Raw genomic sequence first — 15,749 nt, forward strand, 5'->3', positions numbered from 1 at the left:
TCACTTTGGACCCAAGATTATGCTTTGTTTATGCTTTCAAACTCTTGCAATGAATGGAATTTTGTTCTTCATGATTATCTCTCATCTCTCTTGAATGAATGTTTAGGGAAACCTAGGATTTGTTGAATTGAGTGATGAAATTGTTTGGGTTTGATTGCTAGAGTTTAATGAATGGTGTTTAATGCTTCCCATTGGATGAAAATCTCTTGGGTAGAATTTATGATTGAGAATTTCATGGAGACATGGATTCTTGATTCTTGGTGCATTCATTGAAATGAGCTGAGATTGAATGCGAAGAAATTCGATTCAATCCAATTTAGGATCGTGACAAGGGAATTTAATGCATTCTGGAATTTCACTCTAAGCCACGAAAGTGGATAGAGTACTCTCTTGGATAACGGGTTTTCGGTTTGAGAGAGCCGAACCCGACCTTAGTCTTGGAATCCCTCACTTTAGAACAAGCATGATCTAGGTCCAATATTTCCTTACGGCATCCTTGCATGATTCGGTGAAACCCGATTCCCATAACCTTTCCCATCGATTATCTCCTCTTGAATTGTGATTGTCTTTGATTTTACTTTCTTTCTTTTAATTTTCTGCAACTTACGAAAACCAATAAAAACAATTCTCTGATTTTATTTTCTCCATTTTCCTAGTTTTAGTCGATTCCTAGCTTAACCGCTTAAGTCCTTGTGTTCGACCCCGGTACTACGACATCCGTATACTTGCGGATTAGTTGTGTGTCGGGTATAAATTTAAAGCTCGTCACACAAGTGATCAACAAGTCTCGTATTGCATGTCTACTATCTGCATATGAGCAACGCCATTATGATCATCCGGTTAAAGACGACGTTTGACGCAGTCAAGACACGTCACTCCTCATATCAGATACTCTAGACATCTCAGGTCTGAGGATCCAAGAACGAACCGCTGTATGAAATTCAAGTCATGACTCATGTCCATGTGACAATCTCATGCGGGTCATCCAGTAACTCGTTCCAAACGAGAACCCATGATTGTGATTTGCATCCAATGCACATGATCATAATCATCTATCACACATCATGCTGGTCTTAATTCATCATTGTTCCCACAATGATAACTGACTAGGGAGTTTAGAATCATCTGCAATGATTCAAGGATATTTACCGTAATATAACAAACATGCTAATCATATAACGGGAAAAGTAATGCATTCATAAATCAATGAATCAATACATAGTCAAAATGTCATATCACGGATCATCGTAGAGCATTACAACCAACAAGATAAGCCGCTGTTGTTCCTCTTGAGATATAGATTGTAAGTTTGATTAAGATTTGGCAATGGATCAGTCATAAGAATCTGTCTACGAGGAACAGAGTAAGAATCATTGAGCCTCATCAAAAATTTGACAACATTACGTCGTTCAAACAGCTTAATCCATTGTTCAGATATCTGACAAGTGCAACCACCACAAGAGCAACCACGACAGTGACATTCCGGATTAGGTTCGTAATGACGCAATTCATCCCAAAGAGTAGTCAGCTTAGTATAATAGACATTAAGATCCATAGAACCTTGATGAATATTGTCTAGCTGTTGTTGAATACTATAAACCTTTGAAACATTCTTCTGCTTATAGCATTGTTCTAAGTAACGCCAGATCTGATCAGCTTCATCCAGTTAAACAATCTGAGAGTGTGTGTCAGGACTTACAGAATTGTTGATCCCTGTACAAACCGCATCGTTACATCGAGACCAAGCGCCATATTCTGGATGTGCCAGATCAGGCTTCACCACCGTTCCAAGGACGAACCCTAATTTGTTTTTCATATTCAACGCCTTGACCATAGCTCGAGCCCAAACAGTGTAGTTCATCTGACCTTGAAGTTTGACGGGAACCAGTTGCAGACTTGAAGAATCAGCTGCGTGAAGGAAATATGGACTAGAATACGGATCAGAACTACTCGAATTTGAAGAACCAGATGAATTAGCACCTTGAGCATCGGCATGATCAGAATCACCGGAAATTTCAGGAGTAGACATGATATCGAAAACGAAAGTGAAATCAAAAGAAAGAAATCTGATAGCGGAGCTAATATCGCTCTGATACCATATCAAAGTGAAGAAAACGAAAGCTAGAACAGAAATCGAGAGAAGGATTCATCAGCGAAAGAAAGAGAAGTTTGTGAAACATTTTCTGATTTTCTCATAAATTGAAAACAACAAGTGTCATAACACTTTATACAACCTGAAAAATAAAGCGGAAAACAGAAAAACGAAATTCAAAATAGTAAACCAAAAATAACAAACCGTAACAACCCAAACAAACCAAAACAACCGAGAAAATACTCTCTAATACTCTCCTAATTTACTTAAAACTTCACTTGTCTCTCTCTCATCTTCTACCTTTCTACTTAAAGAACAAAGCATACACTGATACAATCATATCGGCTGATAAAATCTAACACATCCAAAATAATCCGGCAGTATCAGCAGACTCGAAGCTCAATCACTTGGAATTCTCACTACATTTTCCGAGCAACTTCATTTTCAAACAACATTTCACCCCAACACCAAGCGGAAAACGCTACATTCAGCTCTAGAACCTTGAAAATGGTAGAATCTTCTGATTTCAACAGAACACACGTAAAACAAACCGGCGACAAAAACGGACCGAATTCATTCCCTATTCCGATGGGAGCAACAAATCGTGTACCTGAGCTGAGACGCATTCCAGAAGAGAAGGGATTCATGACTGTGTCCAGGGCTGCAACCGGATCCGGAGACGAAAACGAGATCGAAGATTGCCGCGATGAATGGATAAAAAGAATCCTTCTATGATTCGTTCAACAAACCACATAATAGAATATTTTCTGTTAAAAATAATTGTGAGTTTGTTATGAGTTTGTTATGGATATTTGTGAGAGATGTGTGTATATAAAACACATCATTTTACATGAATAAAATCATAAAAACATTTCCACGATTCTCGCTCTTCTTCTTTTCTGTATTTTCCATTTGATTCTTCATTCTTCCATTTCCATTTTTCTCAAACTTTCCCAGAAAGTTAATATGGTATGAAGCCTGTGAGATTGATTTCCTACTATCTATCTACAAATCTCTAAATATGGAGGAACATGAAGAAGGAGATGATAAAGATGAAGATGACCTTATATTGCGTATAAGGTGTTTGATAAAATTACTCCTACTCAAAAATTTTATTTACGTGATCTTCCGCATCTCTACCGTCTCCTATAATCTTTGCCGACTTTTTCATATTGTTGGATGTTTCTCCAATCCCATTGGATTTTTAGGTTTTACTCAGCATCTACTTTTCTCCTCATTTTTTCTTCTCAACCTTTTTGTATTTCATCTCTTCAACAACAATGGTTGGTCTAAGTCTTCTTCATCGTCGATCTCTTCTCTCTCATGGTCACCATCTTCGAAGTCACGATCTCCGTACAGGAACAGTTTCTCTTTCTAATCTGTTTCTTTTCTTCAGTGCCGATGGTTCTCTTCCGTGTCTTCTCATATCAGAAATTTGTTCTTGGTTCAGTTTCTTTCTCGGTGAAATATACCGATTCATCATACCTATGATCTTATGATCGCGTTCCGATCGTATCATGTCTACGACCGTGTTTACTTTTCAACCAACATCGATTGTGATTTTCCGGTCTTAATGGCCGTGTTATTCAAGCCGTGGAGGCTTCGTTTACTTTTCAATCAACATCGAATATGATTTTCCGGTCTTAATGGCCGTGTTATTCAAGCCGTGGAGGCTTCGGTTTTTTTTTCTTCTTCTTCTTTGTCGATTTGATGATGGTGGAAGCTAGTCTTGCTGATGTTGCTGGTGAAAGAACCGCTGCAAATAGGGAATGTTGAGAGTTGTTGTTGGTGGTGAAGTTTTTTTTTCCGTTGCTGCTGAGTATGCAAGGCCTTGCTCAAGTTTTTCTTTCTGACTTTTGAAGATCTGACTATTGGTTGGAGTTTCATATTTTGTTTCAATATTTGTAAGTGTCAAGTGTGCATCCTTAAGATGATACATACTTGAGGGGGGAATATTAGAATATTAGAATATTTTCTGTTAAAAATAATTGTGAGTTTGTTATGAGTTTGTTATGGATATTTGTGAGAGATGTATGTATATAAACACATCATTTTACATGAATGAAATCATAAAAACATTTCCACGATTCTGTCTCTTCTTCTTTTCTGCATTTTCCATTTGATTCTTCATTCTTCCGATTTCCATTTTTCTCAAACTTTCCCATAAAGTTAATATGGTATGAAGCCTGTGAGATTGATTTCCTACTATCTATCTACAAATCTCTAAATATGGAGGATCAGGAAGAAAGAGATGATAAAGATGAAGATGACCTTATATTGCGTATAAGGTGTTTGATAAAATTACTCCTACTCAAACATTTTATTTACGTGATCTTCCGCATCTCTACCGCCTCCTATAATCTTTGCCGACTTTTTCATATTTGAAAAGGTCATGGCTGTGGTTGGCTTTGCAAGGCCCAGGAGCTCATAGAGCCGGACCCCATTTGAGAACTTCCTTGGATGTTTCTCCAATCCCACTGGATTTTTAGGTTTTACTCAGCATCTACTTTTCTCCTCATTTTTTCTTCTCAACCCCTTTGTATTTCATCTCTTCAACACCAATGGTTGGTCTAAGTCTTCTTCATCGTCGATCTCTTCTCTCTCATGGTCACCATCTTCGAAGTCGCGATCTCCGTGCAGGAACAGTTTCTCTTTCTAATCTGTTTCTTTTCTTCAGTGCCGATGGTTCTCTTCGGTGTCTTCTCATATCAGAAATTTGTTCTTGGTTCAGTTTCTTTCTCGGTGAAATATACCGATTCATCATACCTATGATCTTATGATCGTGTTCCGATCGTATCATGTCTACGATCGTGTTTATTTTTCAACCAACATCGATTGTGATTTTTCGGTCTTAATGATCGTGTTATTCAAGCCGTGGAGGTTTCGTTTACTTTTCAATCAACATCGAATATGATTTTTCGGTCTTAATGGCCGTGTTATTCAAGCCGTGGAGGCTTCGGTTTTTTTCTTCTTCTTCTTCTTTGTCGATTTGATGATGGTGGAAGCTAGTCTTACAGTTGTTGCTGGTGAAAGAACCGCTGCAAATAGGGAATGTTGAGAGTTGTTGTTACTGGTGAAGTTTTTTTTTTCCGTTGCTGCTCAGTATGCAAGGCCTTGTTCAAGTTTTTCTTTCTGACTTTTGAAGATCTGACTATTGGTTGGAGTTTCATATTTTGTTTCAATATTTGTAAGTGTCAAGTGTGCATCCTTAAGATGATACACACTTGAGGGGGAATATTAGAATATTAGAATATTTTCTGTTAAAAATAATTGTGAGTTTGTTATGAGTTTGTTATGGATATTTGTGAGAGATGTATGTATATAAACACTTCATTTTACATGAATGAAATCATAAAAACATTTTCACGATTCTCTCTCTTCTTCTTTTCTTCATTTTCCATTTGATTCTTCATTCTTCCGATTTCCATTTTTCTCAAACTTTCCCTAAAAGTTAATACCACAGATCTGAACAGATGAAATTATACAACCAGAGAGAGAGAAAGAGACTTTGGATCCGAGAGTTACACTTCATCTCCTTCCACCGGCGATGATGAGTAGTTGAAAGGTGGTGTCCTCCTTTTCTTTTCCAAGGAAAATGAAAAACAAAATATATTAACAGAATCAAGGGTTCAAAAACGGAATGGTGCACAGAGAAATCCGGTCCGGTTGGTATTCAAACCGAGATGGCACTAAACCAAATTCGGTTTAAATTCAATCCAAATGCAATTTGTTTTATTTTTAATATATTTTTTTTCACTGAATATCAACTGTAGCAGAAATTGAATGAATTAAAAGTAGAAAATGAATTGGTTTAGAAATTTAGTTGGGCTTGGTTTGGTTAAAACTAAAAATAATAACAAAACCGGATTCTGGTGGTCTGGTTCCGGTTTTATGGCATACACAGGCAACAATCAAAATTACTCATTGGTTTTCTTCGAACAATATAATAAAAACCGGTCAAAAAGTGCCATATCAACATAGGATTTATACATTGTGGAAAGAGACAAGTAGACACAACACAACGTCGTCCAAAAAACGATTAATTTTGTTGAATGATCGAATAATTAAAGCGATTAAAGTCAAATAGATAAAAATAAATATTAACTATAAATTAGATTAATGCATCTAAATGCAGATATAAAACTAGTAAAAATATGAAACAATTATGTTATATAAATATTGTTTTATAATTTGAATATAATCAAAATCTACATAAAAATCGTAAACAAAATTGAATGAATGTAATATTCAAATAAAAAAAGGGAAAATTTGCATAAATGGTCGTCTTTGCATTCTATATTTCTACTATTGTAATCTTTGTATTCTATTTTTTTAAAAGTTAAAATAACCATCATACCCTTCTATATTAATATAACCTGCAGATTTTCTGCATTTATAAAAAAACACTTGCACAAATTTGGTTTTTCTCCACACATATGAAAAAAAATACTTATATAGATTTTGTTTTCTTATATAAGTATAGAAAAACACTTGTATGAGTTTCGTAAAAAATACTTGCAGGTTAGTAGGTGCGACAAGTGTTGTAGTTGACCTACCGCAAGCCGTAGGTACCGAAGATGACCTGCTACAGGCCGCAGGTCATCTGGCAGACCGTAGGTCATCTGTCGTAGGCTATAGGTCATTTACCGCATAGCGTAGGTCATTTTTCACTTATGGCAGGTCATCTTCTACACTTTTTTTTTACAGATATTTCATCAAATATCTTATGTGCATATAAAATAATGATCAAAATATCACAGAAAAAGAAATCAACTAGAAGAGTATTTGAATAGATTAAACAAACTGTAAGAAATAGAGGAGATAAAAAAATATTGGAGAAAAAATAAGATCAAATAGCAAAACGTTCCGATTTCTAAAAGATAGATTATCACAAAAAATACTTGAATGAATTTCGTTTTCCTCCGTATACATAAAAAAACACTTATATTGATTTTGTTTTCTTATATAAGTATAGAAAAAACTTGCATGAGTTTCGTGAAAAAACACTTAAAGGTTAGTAGGTGCGATATGTATCGTAGGTGATCTACCGCAAGCCGTAGGTGCCGAAGATGACCTGCCGCAGGCCGCAGGTCATCTGGCAGACCGTAGGTCATCTGCCGTAGGCTATATAGGTCATTTACCGCACAACGTATGTCATTTTTCACAAACGGCAGGTCATCTTCTACAGTTTTCTTTTACAGATGTTTCATCAAACACCTTATGTGCATACAAAAAGAATGATCAGAATATCACAGAAAAAGAAATCAACTAGAAGAGTATTTGAATAGATTAAATAAACTGTAAGAAATAGAAGAAATAAAGAAAATGTTGGAGAAAAAATAAGATCAAATAGTAAAACGTTCCGATTTCTAAATGATAGATTGTCACAAAAAATACTTGCATGAATTTCGTTTTCCTCCGTAAACATGAAAAAACACTTATGTTGATTTTGTTTTCTTATATAAGTATAGAAAAATACTTGCATGAGTTTCGTGAAAAAATAATTGCATGTTAGTAGGTGTGATATGTGCCGTAAGTGATCTACCGCAAGCCGTAGGTGCCGAAGATGACCTGCCGCAGACCGCAGGTCATCTTGCAGACCATAGGTCATGTGCCATAGGCCATATATGTCATTTACCGCAGAACGTATGTTATTTTTCACAGACGGCAGGTCATCTTCTATAGTTTTCTTTTACAGATATTTCATCAAACACCTTATGTACATACAAAAAAAATGATCAAAATATCACAAAAAAAGAAATCAAGTAGAAGAGTATTTGAATAGATTAAACAAACTGTAAGAAATAGAGGAGGTAAAGAAAATGTTAGAGAAAAAATAAGTTCAAATAGCAAAACGTTCCGATTTCTAAAAGATAGATTGTCATAAAAAATACTTGCATGAATTTCGTTTTCCTCCGTATACATGAAAAAACACTTATATTGATTTTGTTTTCTTATATAAGTATAGAAAAACACTTGCATGTTAGTAGGTGCGATATGTGCCATAGGTGACCTACCGCAAGCCGTAGGTGCCGAAGATAACCTGCCGCATGCAGGTCATCTTGCAGACCGTAGGTCATCTGCCGTAGGCTATATATGTCATTTACCGCAGAACGTAGGTCATTTTTCACATACGACAGTGATCTTCTACAGTTTTCTTTTACAGATATTTCATCAAACACCTTATGTGTATACAAAAAAAATGATCAGAATATCACAGAAAAAGAAATCAACTAAAAGAGTATTTGAATAGGTAACACAAACTGTAAGAAATAGAGGAGGTAAAGAAAACGTTAGAGAAAAAATAAGATCAAATAGCAAAACGTTCTGATTTCTAAAAGGTAGATTGTCACAAAAAATACTTGCATGAATTTCATTTTCCTCCGTATACATGAAAAAATACTTATATTGATTTTGTTTTGTTATATAAGTATAGAAAAACACTTGCATGTTAGTAGGTGAAAAAACACTTGCATATTAGTAGGTGCGATATGTGCCGTAGGTGACCTACCGTAAGCCGTAGGTGCCGAAGATGACCTGCCGCAGACCGCAGATAATCTGACAGACCATAGGTCATCTATCGTAGGCTATAGGTCATTTACCGCAAAACGTAGGTCATTTTTCATAGACGTCAAGTCGTCTTCTACAGTTTTCTCTTACAGACGTTTCATCAAACACCTTATGTGCATACAAAAAAATTATCAGAATATCATTGAAAAAGAAATCAACCAGAAGAATATTTGAATAGATTAGATAAACTGTAAGAAATAGAGGAGATAGAGAATGTTGGAGAAAAAATAAGATCAAATAACAAAACGTTCCGATTTCTAAAAGATAGTTGTAGTGAAATCACAGTCGTAATTATCTGGTCGTAGTCGTAGTCATATGGTCGTAGTGAAATTACGGTCACAATTATCTGGTTGTAGTCGTAGTTATCTAGTTATAGTAAAATCACAGTCGTAATTATCTGATCCTAGTCGTAGTTATATGGTCATAGTGAAATCACAGTCGTAATTATTTGGTCGTAGTCATAGTTATATGGTCGTAGTCATAGTTATATGGTCGTAGTGAGTCGTAGTCGTAGTTATATAGTCATAATGAAATAACATGCATAATCTGACCGTAGTTGTAGTTATATGGTCGTAGTGAGTCATAGTCGTAGTTATATGGTCGCAATAAAATCACGGTCGTAATTATCTGGTCGTAGTTGTAGTTATATGGTCGTAGTGAGTCGTAGTCGTAGTTATATGGTCGTAGTGAGTCGTAGTCGTAGTTATATGGTCGTAGTAAAATCACGATCGCAATTATCAGGTCCGCAGCACGATAGCCGCAGGTCGCAGGGCGATAGCCGTAGGTACCGCAGGGCGATAACCGCAGGTACCGCAGACGATAGCCGCAGGTTCTCAGGGCAATAGCTGCACGTCTACAGGTACCACAGGGCGATAATCGTAGGTCCGCAAGGCGATAGCCGCAGATCCACAAGTCCGCAGGACGATAGTCATAGGTTGCAGATACTGCAGCTGACTTGCCAGGTGCCGCAAGTGACCTGCCGCATGCCAAATGACCTGCTGCAGAGCGCATGTTATTTTTCATAGATCGTAGGTTATCTGCCGCAGTTTTCTGGTACAGATATTTCATCAAACACCTTATGTGCATGCAAAAAAATGATCAGGATATCACAAAAAAAAATCAACGAGAAGAGTATTTGAATAAATTATATAAATTATATAAGAAATAGAGGAGATAGAGAAAATATTAGAGAAAAAAGAAGATCAAATAGCAAAACTTACCGATTTTTAAAAGATAGATTATCATACAATCGTAAAAAAATAATATAAAGGATAATTTGGATATTTAGAAAAAAAATATTATATAAAAGTTGTTTTTTGTGAGGTATTTTGCAAATTTCATTTTTGTTTTGGTACACTTTGCCAATTGCTCCTAAAAAAAATTCATATCCGACCAAACCAAAATCCAAAATCCCCTTATTTATTCACCAAAAACAAGAAGAGTACGAACCATCAAAAGAATTTTAAACCTTTGCTTTTGGTTCAAGGCAAAAGACCACTACAAACTACAAGGGGGGAGGGGGGACATCAAGAAACTAACCCAGAACTCAAACGCAACACAAAAAACATTGTCTGAATCCTGTTTTTTTTTTAAAAAAAATTATTCAGCCCCGAACAAATCTTTGAATCAAGCCGTATTTCATGGAAATTATGAACATTATACAAAAAGATCACGAAACTGTAACAAAAGAATCAAACTTTCAGACCATATATGTCATCCCAGCTTGAAGAATGTTCATGTGAGGCACACGCAGATTGGCAGCTCCTGCTCTGCAATTCCTCCTGAGAAACGCGTACAAGTAATTGATCACCAGTTTCTTCAGAAAAATCGAGTTCTTCTTCGCTCTGACATCACCATGGGCCAGCAAATACGTCAGCCCCGATTCCGTTGCTTCCCTCAGCTCTGAGAGCTCGTATTCCAAAGCTGGATCTTCCTCCATTGCAGCTCCTACACTGGAAGATGGCAATGGCTCTGACTCGGGTTCCTCTGCTACTACTTGGCTTCTGTGATGGATCAGAGGGATTCTTAGCTCGTCCTGGTTGGTGGGCATCTCACCAATGGAGATGCTGTCGGGTTCAAGATCGATCAGAGTGCTCTCTAAAGCGTCTTCTTGAGCTTCCCGTCTCAAGAACTTCTCGAGGCTTTCGATGAGAAGCTGCTCGAAAACCCGAGGATCTTCTTTTCTGACATCCTTGTAACCGTACCTGGCGATGCATCTGAACATGTGGTAATCTTTAGGACATACCCTTCTGAAGAGGAACCTCTCTTCTTGAGGGACAACAGGGACAGGAACATATTTGATGCAGACAAAGACAATAGTGGAGTGGATGGCCGGGAGGCTAAGCAAGAACTGCCCGAAAATGGAGGGTATGCCATGGACGAGCTCGTTGTAGAGCAGTCCGATCCCGGGGACACGTACTGTGCCCAATGTGGATCCAAGTTCTCGCATATAATCCATTGAAATTCTCTCCCGAACCTCACTCTGGTACTTCAGAACGCTCCCATAGTTCCAGATGTACATTATGGTAAGGAAGAAACTCGCAAAAACCAGTGGTAGCCACCCGCCTTCCTTGATCTTGGAGAGAACAGCTAGCAAGTAAATCGCTTCCACGGATCCAAACAAGAGCGGGAAACAAAGGGCGAGAAAGAGATTGGTTTGCCATATGAGAACCATAACCAGTGTCACCAAGATTGTGCTCACTATCATCACCCCGACTTCTGCTATGCCTGAAATAAAAAAAGAATCCAAAGCCATGTTGCAGTGAAGAAACGAAAACGAAACCCAAAACCCGATTTTGTGTAAGGGAATATGGAAAAACGGGGAGAGAACCGTAAGCATTGGCGATACGAGTTGTGCTCCTGAAGATGGAGACGACGAGTATGCACATGATCAGCAGAAACCAGTTGATGAGAGGGATGTAAATCTGACCCATCCGTCTTTTCGACGTATGGATTATCTTCAGCCTCGGGAAACACCCGAGAGCCATGGCCTGCTTCACGCATGAGTATGTTGCTGAGATCATGGCTTGGCTTGCAATCATGGCCGCTAACGTGGCTATCACAAACACTGGCCAGAACAGACTCTCTGTTCAACACATTCACAACACGTTTAGCATTTTGACAACTCCACAGAATTATAACTATCACTGACACACACACACATATATATATATATATACACGTGTATATTATTCAAGACTTCAGATTTATACACGATCATATATAAAGTTAGGAATGTAGAATCAGATTGATCACCAGGAACTGAATCATAGAATATTCTAGCTGATGACTCGGGGTGTTCGGTGAGATAAGCCGCTTGACCCATGTAAGCCAAGAGAAGGCATGGAAACACCACACAGGTGAAGGCCATCTGCATCAAGAAACGATGTTAATCATCGTGATTTCATCAATGTCAAGCATTGTGGTCATTATATAACAGGCATCATTCTCCATAACTATTGTAATCTGTATGTCTCATGTACCATGCATTGTCATACATCATATATATCGTACTTCATGTATTCATCATGCATATCAATCCTAATCTTCACTTTTTAAGAGCAACGAGCCAAAGTTAGTATGCAAAAACGAACCTGTATGGCTCCTACAGAGAAATGCCCTAAATCTGCAAACATTGCTTCGGCTCCTGCAGAGTTCAGATACATGTGTTCATCCCATCGTTCACAAAAGAGATTCATAATCAGGCAATGAAAATGTAATACCGAGTAGAGAAGCTTCTTTTCCCCCCTTTCAAATGATTCATTCATTGTTCGAAGATGAATTTTTCAGGGTTTTTGAGGAGAATGTTACCTGTGATGCACAAAACACATCCACCAAGAGCTGACCAAGCTTGTTTGCTATTCTTCTTGAAGAACAGATAGATATAGGTTGGGTTCAACGCCTTTACGACGGTGATATTGTACTTCACCAGATTATAGATTCCAATAGAACCAATAGAGAAGAACCACAGTGCCAGTATAGGAGCAAAGAGAAAACCCACTTTACCAGTGCCAAACCGTTGTATGCTAAACAAAGCCACGAGAATTACGATCGAAGAGATAACCAATTCATCTGACAAACAACGAGAAAAAAAAAGAAACATTATGAAGTTTACTATCACTGGGCAAATGGAACTAGATAGAAATTTTAACGTCACTTTTATCGAGCTCTTTCATGAACCACCACGTAAAATTCAGATGATTGCTCCACCTACTGATTAAATTTACCAAACTGAACACACGGGCTTGAGTTACGGGAAATTGATTGTTACGTGCAGTGATTGGGAATCTTTTGCAGTGGAACATGAGCTACGAGAAAATATCATCTGTGTGGTCTAGACAAGTGAATAGATCATTTGAAAGAAAGAGTAAATGATGCTTACTTGTCTCAAATCCTTCTACTTCACCTTGAAGACCGCTCATGGCAGACATCACTGCATTAGAAAGGACAAAGGGGAAAAGAAAACTCAGTCTCTTAATCCATGGTGATGATTTAAAGCAATGATTCTCAAACTGTGAAAGCTTAAGAGGAATTTACATTGTAATCATAATAATCAAAGTCAGATAAAGTGCATGAATCAATAGGAACCCTTCAACTCACCGGACATAGCAGGAGTCAGAATGCCATCCCCAATAATCATGGAAGTTCCCATTAGGACCAAGAGAAGAAGAAGCGTTTTCAAGTACCCTTTGGCCTCCAAAGCTTCCTTTATGTGTAATGCCCGTTCCAGCTCAGGAGTCGGGAGTTTGAGCTTAAAACTCGAAATCTGTTCATCAGCAGGTTGTTGATTTGGCAGCATATTGACCTTGGCATACCTACTAATAAGTGAATACAAAGCAAATGTTCCACCTGAACAGGAGAAAATATACTCAGAACACACAATATAAAGATGGATCTCCATTGACAAGACCAAGAACTTTGCTAACCTTCTCCATTGTCATTGGCTTTGAGGACGACAAATACATACTTCGCCAATGGAATTACGGCGATTGTGTATATTACTAGCGATAAGGCTCCCAAAACATCGATTTCCGATTCTATGGGGACCTTGCTGAACACATCAGCAAAAACGTACAAAGGGCTTGTTCCCATGTCACCATACACTACACCAAGTGTCTGAAAGGCTAACGCCATTGTGCCCCAAAGAGATGGATCCTGATTCATTCAAAGAAGTCAAGACCTTGTCAACAATATTCTGGCTTGGATTCCGGTATCCCTAAAAACCCACCAGGAAAACACTGTATAGTATTTGCATTTGGTGAAAAGAATCTAAATTTCGTTCATGAATAGCTAAAAAGAGATGGTGTCTTTTTGCTGTTGACTTTGTGACACGTTCTGATTCAGATTCTAGTATAATTCCCTAAGAAACAGAAAACCCACCACGAGAAAGAGAACAATGTGTTCGAATCACCTAAAAAGGAGCTAAATTTCCTCATGGGTAAAACTGAAGAGAGTCAAAGAAAATAGGGATGACCTTGAGGTGGTGACCATGAGCACCAGCAATTTCCATGGCTTCAACATCAAGAGAATCGGTTCTTTTGGGTTTCTTCGCCAATCTTCTCCTCAAAGTCCCATAATATCCTTCGTCTATGTTTTCCGACAACCGCGGCGATCCCGAGTCCACTTCACTTCCGTCGACCCACCGTCGATCTCCGCTGCTTCCGCCGGTTCCAACACGTCTCAGGCTGCTGGTTTCTTCGATCCTGTCCTCTTCCTCCATTGGAGCTCGTCCACCAACAGAATTCCGAAAACCCACGGAAGAAAAAGAATCCGGAGAGCTAACAAAGCGTTAATTCCCGTCGAGATTATCTCCAAAGGGTGGTTCTTTTCACGGCTTTTATTGCATTTGATGTGACTGAGTGAGGCTGGCTCACGGGTACCAAGAAATTATTGCACGGAAAGGTCCAAGCTTTGTATTTCCCATATCGTTTGAAGCAAACACTATTATTATTATTATTATTATTATCTTTATTATCATTGGCTGATGTCTGACATGATTTTCGGTATGTTTTTTTTCTACAATGGAATATTTAATTATTTTTAAAAACTATAAATAAATTATCAAGACATGAAACCCAACGTCGGTTGCTGTCTGGATACCTTCCCTAGTTAATGCAAAACCATTTTTGGTAAAATATCAATCAATAGTAATGATTTAAAATTGTTACAATTTTTAAAAAAATCTAATTCAATGAATAGAAAGGAAAAAAAATCATATCTTTTTTCCAAAAATAAATTACCATAAACTCTTAAAAATATTTTCAATAGAGTGCGCGTTTACATCCGAAATTTGTGGGTTAATGGATATTGGTTCGTGAGTATTTGAGATACGGATTCTGATTGCAAACGAGATTGAATATGAGATAACTGAATATTTACGATTGAGTTGTGCAAAGTCAGGCAATTGGATATCTGCGAATATTCGAGTTCAACCGTAGATATCCAAATCACGGAAATTCAGATCTCGCGAGAACGAGATCGAGATCGAGACATTTTTACTCTAAAAGTCCCGGATACCTGCTCGCACCCACACCGAATTTTTGATCGAGAATTGTACATACACATTTAATTGCTTCAACTATATATCTTCAAACACAGAGGCAAAATATGGGCAGGATCCGTACAAAAAACATTAAATACTTTAAGAAACGATTTATTTTCTTTTTTAAAAGTCACCTATTATCATGTTTTCCTTATCGTCCGCACCAAACTTATGAGACCAATTTAATTCTATTACATACATTTCTGATGTATGTTGGCGTATGTTTTTTTATTTATTTAGATGGATAGATTTCTACAAATAAATCACTTGGGCTTTTCCATGAATCTTAAAAATATTGGCGGGTTATTTCTTTCCAAGTTAAAAAAATAAAATGCTTCTTTCAATTTTCTCTCTCTTATCAAATAAGCCCATTTATACGAAGAAGGCCCAATTTCAAATCTAGGCCCATTTAATACATTCGTTTGCATTTTATATAGCTTGATAGCCTCCGTTTATCCTCCCGTTTTCTTCTTGTATCGGAATTCAGTTCAGGTGCTCTTGTTTTTTCCAGTTTCCATCTGATTAGGGTTTTGCTTTTTCCTGCTG

The 15,749-nt window shown here is 37.5% G+C and overlaps 2 protein-coding genes across 3 annotated transcripts in view; one reads left to right on the forward strand and one right to left on the reverse strand.

Moving 5' to 3' along the window:
• Positions 1 to 10,188: 10,188 nt before the first annotated feature.
• On the reverse strand, positions 10,189 to 14,546 carry LOC104816750 (putative potassium transporter 12). The gene is made up of 9 exons (XM_010545688.2): positions 14,136 to 14,546; positions 13,588 to 13,816; positions 13,262 to 13,510; positions 13,044 to 13,094; positions 12,473 to 12,733; positions 12,256 to 12,308; positions 11,918 to 12,032; positions 11,493 to 11,747; positions 10,189 to 11,389 (listed from the first exon to the last, which is right to left on the reverse strand). Exons 1-9 carry the CDS (start codon positions 14,379 to 14,381, stop codon positions 10,362 to 10,364), a joined length of 2,487 nt encoding a protein of 828 aa, XP_010543990.1. The 5' UTR covers positions 14,382 to 14,546; the 3' UTR covers positions 10,189 to 10,361.
• A 1,119-nt stretch (positions 14,547 to 15,665) lies between these two features.
• The window catches only part of LOC104816751 (U4/U6 small nuclear ribonucleoprotein Prp31), a 3,649-nt gene continuing 3,565 nt past the window's right edge, over positions 15,666 to 15,749 (forward strand). The window contains exon 1 of one of the 2 annotated variants that reach the window (XM_010545692.1): positions 15,666 to 15,695. The gene's annotated coding sequence lies outside the window, so the exon portion shown is untranslated. The remainder of the gene's footprint in view (positions 15,696 to 15,749) is intronic. The other variant, XM_010545694.2, reaches the window with a different exon arrangement.

This window comes from Tarenaya hassleriana, unplaced genomic scaffold, assembly GCF_000463585.1.
Source record: "Tarenaya hassleriana unplaced genomic scaffold, ASM46358v1 Cleome26, whole genome shotgun sequence".
NCBI lineage: Eukaryota > Viridiplantae > Streptophyta > Magnoliopsida > Brassicales > Cleomaceae > Tarenaya > Tarenaya hassleriana.

Excerpts from the sequence above, each read along its gene's own strand:
- LOC104816750 (XM_010545688.2), bottom strand. The coding sequence starts at position 14,381 with ATGGAGGAAGAGGACAGGATCGAAGAAACCAGCAGCCTGAGACGTGTT. Across the intron at positions 13,511-13,587 it reads AGCCAATGACAATGGAGAAG|GTGGAACATTTGCTTTGTAT; the intron begins GTTAGCAAAGTT and ends TCTCCTGTTCAG. Across the intron at positions 13,095-13,261 it reads TCTGACTCCTGCTATGTCCG|TGATGTCTGCCATGAGCGGT; the intron begins GTGAGTTGAAGG and ends TTTCTAATGCAG.